General features: G+C 38.3%; 1 protein-coding gene and 2 non-coding genes across 3 annotated transcripts; all 3 read right to left on the bottom strand.

Annotated features, from left to right (window-relative positions):
• Positions 1-271: 271 nt before the first annotated feature.
• hnrnph1l (heterogeneous nuclear ribonucleoprotein H1, like) lies at positions 272-8,849 on the bottom strand. The gene is made up of 11 exons (XM_066646486.1): positions 8,705-8,849; positions 8,173-8,269; positions 7,563-7,718; positions 5,769-5,912; positions 4,202-4,340; positions 3,073-3,254; positions 2,627-2,739; positions 2,367-2,502; positions 2,172-2,255; positions 1,820-1,918; positions 272-1,180 (listed from the first exon to the last, which is right to left on the bottom strand). Exons 2-11 carry the CDS (start codon positions 8,255-8,257, stop codon positions 1,092-1,094), a joined length of 1,227 nt encoding a protein of 408 aa, XP_066502583.1. The 5' UTR covers positions 8,258-8,269; positions 8,705-8,849; the 3' UTR covers positions 272-1,091.
• A 213-nt stretch (positions 8,850-9,062) lies between these two features.
• trnaa-agc (transfer RNA alanine (anticodon AGC)) lies at positions 9,063-9,135 on the bottom strand. The gene has a single exon. It is a non-coding gene; the product is annotated as a tRNA-Ala (tRNA).
• A 164-nt stretch (positions 9,136-9,299) lies between these two features.
• Positions 9,300-9,372, bottom strand: trnaa-agc (transfer RNA alanine (anticodon AGC)). Its single transcript has one exon. It is a non-coding gene; the product is annotated as a tRNA-Ala (tRNA).
• Positions 9,373-9,591: the final 219 nt, after the last annotated feature.

Genomic DNA, 9,591 nt, shown 5'->3' with positions numbered 1-9,591 from the left:
ACTGTACATGGCTGAAGTCTGATTATAAGTTTTTATTCATAGTTCATATTACCACATTAACTAATTTGTAATTCTAGTCATTTATTTTGTAGCACTTTACGTTAATGTTTATTTTCATGCAGTTATCCGTCCCCAAATTTGGAGACATTCCCATCTTAAGTAATCCAAAAAAATAGGAAAATATTAAACATCTTTGGAGTAGGGTTAGAACAATTTTCAAAATTTGGAGTTCCCTTTGTTGTCCAATAATGAAACCAGTTCTTCATAAACTCATAAAAACGGTTTGGAGCACACAACCAGAACTGAGAGCTAGCAAATGATGAGGAAACATCTTCAGAATTTTATTAAATGGTTTTTTGATTAAAATAATTAAACAAGAAATTCATACAAAACCTCTGATTAAATGAAAAGTGAGACCTAAAATAATATATAATTGAAGTGATAAATTAATATTTATACAGTATTTGGATGATGTCAAAGTGAGATTTCAAATGTTGGCCCAAACAACGCTGGATCTGACTGATATAGGAGGTTGTACAAAAGATGGCACTCAATGTAACCACAAATAAGTTTATTTACCATGTGATAGAGAAATCAAAGATAGACCACATGACTGGATGACAGGCCTTTAACAATTCAAAGTATTGAAAGATTAAAATCTCATTATGTATCAAATTTGCCAAAGTATTTTTTTTCCAGTTTACTTAAAAAAAAATCCTACACATTATAAAAAAAAAAAAAAACATAATTAAAGCAAACTTTAAAAGAACTTGAAGGTATTCTACAGTCCCTCTACTGGACACCAATGATATGTACAAGTGTATACTTTGTTCATGAGGCTAGAGTTCAGAGGAGAATCAATAAGGCATGGAATTTTTAACATATTCTGATGGTACCTCATTGTACCCCAAGCCTTTACGAAAAACAAAACGACACCGATTGCAGTGTGAACACTCAGAATTGAGGGACGGGAAATGGTCTGGTGCTTTCCTCACTCTTAACATGGAACAAACTCAATGGCTCCCCACATAAAGTGTAGCCTTAATGACATATGTGGAATCTCTTCAGCCTCAGTGACACCACAGCTGTCTTCACATACCCCACCCTGCTCCCATGTTCATACTGCCATTCATGCCCATAGAGCCACGACTGCCGCCATAGTAACTGCTGTTCTGATTACCTGAGCAAAAAGAGCAGAGCATATGAGTTGGTGTTGAATACAAGCAGCAGCATTGCCAACAGAAGCAGCTTGAAAAACAACTTGTGTGACAAAAACACCTTGCACAACGAAATCTGCTCTTGCAAACAGGTAAAAACGTTTCACAAAGAAAAACCTACCTCATTTGAGGAACTTATACTTGTCTAAGTTTCAATACCTGACATTAGAGTAACCATACCTGATCACGCAGCACTCCAGAGAAGACTTTAATATATTCAATTCATACATTAAGTCTCACACGTAAGCAACGGAATTAAACATACTGTATACATTCTATTTACAATCTCACACTCATACGTTCATTTACCACAATAGCAATAGTATATGCACCTGATAATGTGCTGCATGATCAAGCTGCTTCCGTTGGCAGTGTAAACAGAGAAAAGAATCAAACATTTATTGAACTCTATTGCTCAAAGCTTATACTTATCAAGCAAAAAATTTTATTACATAAATATATATATAAAATCACAAAACAAAGAGATTGTTTGATCACCCAGGACTAAGTGTAATCACTGCCTACAGATATATGGTGTACTCATAACAGGGTTAGGTTCATAGATCAAAGAAGTGGAGATATGACTCAGAGAATATACTTACTGTAATCATTGTATCCCCCCATGCTGGACTGGTTATTATACCCTCCAGTGTAGCCACCTCCCATCTGCTGACCACCATGCCCATAGGAAGACTGGTTACCTGCAGCCAAATGATTGATAAATACATTATATATACATACCAGTGAGGCATATTCAAAGCACCATATGTCTTACTAGCTATGAATACCAACAGGTTTCTGTATAAAATTATATTATTTATTTCAGAGGGTCTCAGTTGATGCCAGATATTTTAGATGGATGATGTATATTAATTTGATTATGTCATTCTGCAGCAAACAAATGACAAATGGTATTAATCTGTTAGAGCCAGGTTCCCCACACCACAAACTCACCCATTCCTCCAACCATGTGGCCGCCATAGCCCCCATTACTGCCCCCTGCTGTCGAGTTTAAGAACAGCTCTACATAACGATGCTCTGTAAATACAAAAGGAAAGCAATTAGAGGAAATAAATATATACATTAAAAAATTAAACAAATAAAGAATGATTAGATTAGAAAAAACATTTCTAATCCAGCAATACTCACGCATATTAGCCTTGTCCTTAGACATGGCAGCCACAGCATCCTCGTGTGTTGCAAACTCCACATCAGCCTCTCCAGTCACCCGCCCATCTGGACCCACCTCAATGTGCACCCGCACTGGGTTCAGGGGTGAGAAGAACTGCACAAAGCAAAAAAAAGTAATGTAAAACAGATTATATTATGAATTTATGTACAAATTATAAAGAAAAAAAACTCCCAATATAAACTGCACATGCTTCTGTGAGGGAAGGTAACACGCTTACGCTGTAGATATCATTCTCTGTTGCACGGTAGGGAAGGCCTCTCATATGGACACAGTGGCCTGTTGTGCTCTGAAAGTTAGAACCACCATCACGGTAAGGGCCATCTGATATTCCTGTATTTAATATGCAAGAAATAATTATAAATTTGGCAAACAAAATGTATTAGTACAAAGTAGGCTGTGCAATATATTTCTTCATATTCAATATTCAAATATTGACCCCTGCAGTACTGTCACAAAAGGCTACTAGAAATTGGCCCTCTAACAGTCATGTTTTAAACATAATGCTGTGAACATATTTGTGTCACGTCCATGAGTGTGTTTCTGGATCTTTTGGTTAACCAGGGTGTTCATATAATCAGGCAAAATTAGTTAGTTCAAAACAATGACCATCTGGACAAAAATGATTAAACATTAAACAAAAGCAATCCACTCAGGTCATCTCACCTCCACCATAGCCTCCACGCCGTGACCTGTCGAAGGATCCCCCACGGCTCATGCCATTATAGCCACGGCCTCCTCCGCTAGGTCTGTCATATGGGCCGGGTCTCTGCATTCCCATGCCTTTACGGGCAGGCTCATAGTGTGTCCGGACTTCAGCACGGCTGCTCTTGAAGATCTCAATGTACCTACATAGACACAAAGTTAATTTAGGGTGGAGCTTCAGGTTCCAATGCAACGGCTTAATAAAACCTTCATTAATGCTAAATAACACTAAAGGTTTAACGTAATTCTACAAATTTTAATCTTTTGTGCAGATATCTTTTTCCATGTGGCTTGGTGGATGACAAGTCCAGGATTTTAATTTTATTAAGCCTCCAAATACCACATTTGCACTGCCAGTTGAGAGGAAAGGATCATTACATGGCTCAAACCACACTACGTCCCATTCTGTACCCTTTTCTGCACTTGTTGAATTTTGCTGGTCAAAGAGAACCTAAAGCTTCTCAGTGTCCAAAAAGAAAAACAAAACAAAAAACAAACAAACAGGTGTATTTTAAGAACTTGTATAACACAGCCCTTACAGTCTCAGTTACCAGAACAGCACAGCAGTTTATGGATATCAGCACTTGACCAGGCATTACTGTGTTGTCACTGTCTACTGAAAGTTCATCACATAAATAGGTAGCATTACGAGTTTTTGGCTGAGTAGGTAAATAAAAACCATAACTGATTCAATTAATGCAGTTCATAATCAATTAAGAAATAAACATTTATTGCAAGTGCAGCAGTGCTCACAATGACAAAGGTCTCTGAATATGAGAAGGTTTTATCTGAACACTAAATATGAACCCAGAGTAGTTAAAGAATGGAAAAGAATGATTATTCAACCCATGAACACTGGAAAGGTCTTCTGCAGGACGTGTGCAGATTAATCACACATTGCTAACAAATTATAAGCCAGTTTTCCAGCCACAAATTAAGCAAAGACTTAGACTAAATCGAACAGGCTGTGGGGATCCTCCACAAAAAGGCAATTTAGTCTAGGACTAGGCTTAATTTGTGTTTAGCAAAGTTGAGTTTAATGAAAGTGAATTCCACAAGAAAAGCAGCTGAACCCGCCAACCATCCCCACCTGTGCCCTATTCTTTCCTTGTGTTTCTTTAGAGCCTTTTCAGCTATATCCTGTGAAGCAAACTGCACGAAGGCCTCCCCCGTACTCCTCCACATGTAGTCCACCGGCAATGTTATCCCATTTGGCACGATTTCCAACCCTTCAACCCAAGGACAGATAACCCCAGCAGGGGACATTAAATCACATGCCCAGTCATTCTTTTCACTTTTTAAATAAAACAAAACAAAACACAAGTCACACACTTGGTCAGAGAATAGGGAATATTATCCAGTCCAAAATAGTGGTGTCATTCTGTCCACATAAAAAGATCAATAAATCAGGTAATAGGGCACTTCTACCAAATTCTCAACATTTGCATAATTCAACCATTAAGATGCTCTCACTAATGCTAGCTATGTCATTGAAAGATATTTAATTAATTGCAAACATTCCCTGGTGCCTGTTTAATGATAGTTACAAGGTTTTTAGTCTAAAATGTGTTTATAACAAATACATCTACAGCACAGAGGCCTGTTGAGTACTATATGGCAAACGTACCATTTCCCCCCCTTAAGGCCCCCATATTTCCCTAATATTCCCCTACTTTCAACTAGGGGTGTCAAAGTTAATGTGTTATTAGTGTGTTACACAGTTATAGTTGTAATAGCACTATTTGTTAAAATGCCATTAACCTGTGTTTGTGGTTTGTCCCTGAGAATGGACAAAATAATGAGGTGCACATGTATCAGTCTGCTTTCTGAATGAAGAGTGTTCGTATTGTTACACATTGGATACCACTGGATTTATTTATTTTTGCAAGTATTGAAACCACCATGCTTTTGCATGGTTCTAACATGTATAAAGAGAACATTGATAGCCATGAGACCTGGCTGTATATGGTTACTCTGGCTAATATAGGAGCTAGCTTAAGTACTGTCAATTTGTCCAGATGACTATTTGGCGTCTATACAATGTGCTTCATGTTTTGCCTATTCAACATTTTGTCTGAGCTGTGCTTTGTTGGTCCCTGTTAGAAAAGGTCCCCACAACCTCAACAGTAAATCTAAAGGAAACCACAGGAAGCTGTTTTCTTAAAGTGCCTGTCTGTTTTACTCTATACAGGAACTGCTCAATGTCTACAATCGCTACAACAAACAGGAGACAAGTTGAAAATGTTACTGAAATTGAAATATCCATTTTCTCCACACTTAAACCTAATGCGATTTAAAAAATTAATTTATTTAATTTAGAAACTTTACACGTTTTTTTAAATAGTTTGACACCCCCATTTCCAAATCAACATACAGAAACTTGTAACACATGGTATGGTTATATTAGTGAATTAATAAAATATTTATGTGTTTGTGATAGACATTATCGCACACAATGTTTGAATATCAATGATTTAAAAAAATGCTTCAGAGTAGGCAAATTTTCTCTGTCACTTACTATTTTGTATTAAATCTCAACAACTGAATTATGCAGATACAATTTTTTGGTCACAATTTGTCACAATACACATTTCTGCTTCAGTAACAGATTTTATCAGTATCAATGTTACAAATCTGCTATTACAGGTTGGACATACCTGAAAAAAACTGTACAATTTCCTCCTTGCTACATCCAAAAGGCAGGCCTCGCAGTCGAACAAGTCCATCTCCCTCTGTCTCTGGGCAGTTTGGTCCTGTGTGCTTAAGAACCCAGTCCATCTCCACATTGTTGGATTTAAATACTGAAAGAAAAAAATCTGTAATTATTAGCCTCGTGCCAGAAAGGTGTCCTTTCTGTAGTAGTCTGCCTACTAGGAGACTGAACTCTTCAAACATGGCTAACTGCCAATTTTATATCCATTTTATTTCATGTTTCCCTGATTTAATATAACAGCAACTTTCTAATTCAAAATTCTCATTTAAGGTTCTCTGAATATCTGTTTGATATATCCCAGGGGTTTGGCACTTATGTTGTCTTCTTTACCATTCCTCATTCTGATTATCGTCTCTCTCCCTGGATGCAGCTGCTTCTACTTTTATCTGTACGTTCTGGCTTGTTTTTCTCCCTCTCCACAAACATCCTTCAACTCATGACATCCAGCAATCCAACCACATGTCCATTGGATGCATTTCCTTACACACGGTTTCAGGTGGTCTGGAAGAGTAGTCCCACCAGATAACATGGATCCATACCCACTCGATTCACTCATGTTCTCCAATGCTTGTTCCCTTCACTGACTTCCAGTTGAGAGTTGCATCTTATTTAAATCCCAAAGGCACGCATACAAAGCCAAGAACCGATCAGCCCACCTACACAATGGCAACAGTCAAAAACAGATCCATGCCTCAAACTCACCATGTACAGCTTGTCTTTATGGTGCATTAACACTTTCCATAGTTTTGGCTCCTAAATGGTGAAATAAACTACCAACCGTGGTGTGGACTGCAGAGTCTGTTCTAGTTTTTAAATGCAGACAGAAAACATTATTTAAAGGACAACTACTCTTGCAAAGGCTTTATTTTACGCTTTCTATGTTACTTAAATGACAACTACTCTTGCAAAGGATTTATTGTCTTGAATTATTCTACTGTATTTCTGTTTCCCAGACAGCAGTGAATTCACACTGAATTCTCCAGAACATTACCAGCTCTACTCACATATGAACTCACTTATGGAGCTTTTCCACTGCATGGAACCTACACGACCCTTCGATTTGGCTCGGCTCTTGCTTTTCCACTGGCCAAATCTGGTACCTGGTCCCTGGAACCAGGTACTTTTTTAGTCCAACCGTGCAGAGTAGGTAGTAAATCATGACATGTAAACCCACATGGCCAAAGAGACATGTCAATCACCAAGAAATGCAGAGCTCATTCAATTCCAGCACAAACTCCCCACTTGTAAAATCTCTAAAGCTACGGCAGCTTTCACACTTAGTTTTATCTGACTCACAATGGCAGCTTGTAACACTACCTCGATCTTGTGGTTTTCAAACCCTGTGATTCATTTTATAGACAGGGTTTTGCGACTTCACTGGCTCCTTTTCACTGGGGAACCATGCTAGTGGAAAAGTGACAAGTTTTAAGGAAGCCGAGCCATGCCAAGTCGAGACAGACTCTTGCGGTGGAAAAGCACCATTAGACATTACTCATATTTTGTACTAGGGAGCTGGTGGGATACATCCAAGTAATCAGCAATACAAATGATTTGGACATTTGTGCTTACACATACTCCGGGTAACATCTGGATAATTCTGGGATAACTCTTAAGTTGCTCTAGATTACAGGATTTGAAAAATTCTGAAATGTAAGAATGATTAATAAACACGCACATGCATTTGATTTACAGGAAGAGGTATATAGCAACAATGTCACAACACTAATCTTTTCCATACCTTCCACATATCTATGTCCCATTGTTTCCCTGTCCTTTTTAAGGGCTTTCTTTAAGTCATCCTCTGTCTCGAATTCCACAAAAGCCTCTCCACTTGGTCTGCCCTCTCGTGTGTAGGTAAAGTGGATGTTTGTACCATTATTAGCAATTTTGCAATCTGAAAACACAAATAGTAGTAACATTTAAATTCAATTTCACACTTTCAACTGGTTTTATTACTCTGTTGTTTATTTTTAAGTTTGCATTATTCTTTCCTTATATTCCGTGTGTGTGTACTTACTAAGACAAACCATTTGTTTTTTAAACACCCCTTTTAAGTTCACCATTTCCTCAACATTTAGCCTTTTGGTAACAAAAGTAACAAAGTATGTGGAATATTTAAAGTGTTTAGTTGAAATGTGCATAGTTCAGGTCTTAAATGCAATATAAAAATGTAAATAAACGATATATGATTCCTTTTCTGTAGTTCCCAAAACTTTTAAACGTCCCCAAAAATTATTCTCGAAGCAAATATTAAGAAAGAAAGAAAAACACATTTTAAACTTTCAGGGATAAATCCCCCAGAACATGGATTCACGCACAACATGCGGAGCCGATACAAAGATTCTTACCTGAAAAGAATCTGCTCACTTCATCCACAGCGCACGACCACGGCAAACCCCGGACCCTCACGACAAACCCTTCATCTTCAGCCATATTTTAGCAAAACTGTAAAACACATGAACACAAGAGAGTGAGCAGCGCTGGGGTCGCCTACCGTGTCTGTAACTTTACCTCGTTAGCTGATTAACACGAGCATTAATCAATGCCGTTTGTCGCAGCCAAGCTAAAGAAATAATACCATTCTGATTTGAAACTGTCACTAATTACTTTAACGATGAGGTTGAACTATTAAAAACACACGTTGGAACTAAAGTAATGAGTGAGCAACTGCGGCTAACGTAAATTGAGCAAGGAAGAACAAAGACAAATGGCGCTCTCTAAAACCAGCACACAGGCCTTCACAAAACAAAACTCTTCAGGTAGTAATTTAGCTAACAACCGTAGCATTGTTTTAAAAACGGATAAAATAGCAAGACCGTTCTCGTTTCTACAAACAGTATATTATCAGTTAATACACAAATTAACACTCTAAAAAAATACCGTCTGTCTCTCAGTGCTTTTTCGGCGAAGTTAGTCCCTTCTGCGTAAAGAGCACTTCCTCCTCTTTCAGTTCACTCCAAGCTCACTTGTGTGCTGCCCCCTAGTGACCGTCCTCCACACTGGAAGACCACCGGCCTCGTCCCAAAACACATACGACCCAAATAAATCTACAGACTCCTCAATACTGATGCCCTCTACTCAACTCAGATCTCTCTTTAGAATAGTAACCTCCCGTCCTTTCTACCCCTGCTCCATTTTACTATGGAAGCCTGTTTCTGCCACATAAAGTAATGTAAAAGGCACCAATTTGTATATTTCATGAATTATCACAAAAGAGTATACTATAAAATTCCGTTTTTGGAGGATGCGGGCATCGATCCCGCTACCTCTCGCATGCTAAGCGAGCGCTCTACCATTTGAGCTAATCCCCCACCTAGGCTGTGGGTGGTGTAACAGACCATGAAAACGGAATTAACGGGCGCGTACTTATTAATTATTTAGGATTTGTTACATGTTCTTAGAGTTTGAAATATCGCACATTAATATTGAGTTTGTAAATCAGCGCTCTGCACATTAAAAATGAGGCCGAAAAGTCTGGAGGATGCGGGCATCGATCCCGCTACCTCTCGCATGCTAAGCGAGCGCTCTACCATTTGAGCTAATCCCCCGTACAGCTAGCACCCAACAAAAAGCCAATATAAGTATAGCCATTCCATATAGAATATATCATTCTGTACAACATACAATCAGAAAACCATACTATCTCTCTTAAGTTTGATCCCTTTCCATGACTAAAATGTGAAAAACTCTTCTTAGGGGATGCGGGCGTGCTGATACCTCACACGGGAGAGGTTTACCATTTGAGCTACATTCCCCCGTATTTGAAG

This window comes from Hoplias malabaricus, chromosome 15 (genome assembly GCF_029633855.1).
Source record: "Hoplias malabaricus isolate fHopMal1 chromosome 15, fHopMal1.hap1, whole genome shotgun sequence".
Taxonomy (NCBI): Eukaryota; Metazoa; Chordata; class Actinopteri; order Characiformes; family Erythrinidae; genus Hoplias; species Hoplias malabaricus.
This window is presented reverse-complemented; position numbering and strand designations above follow the sequence as displayed.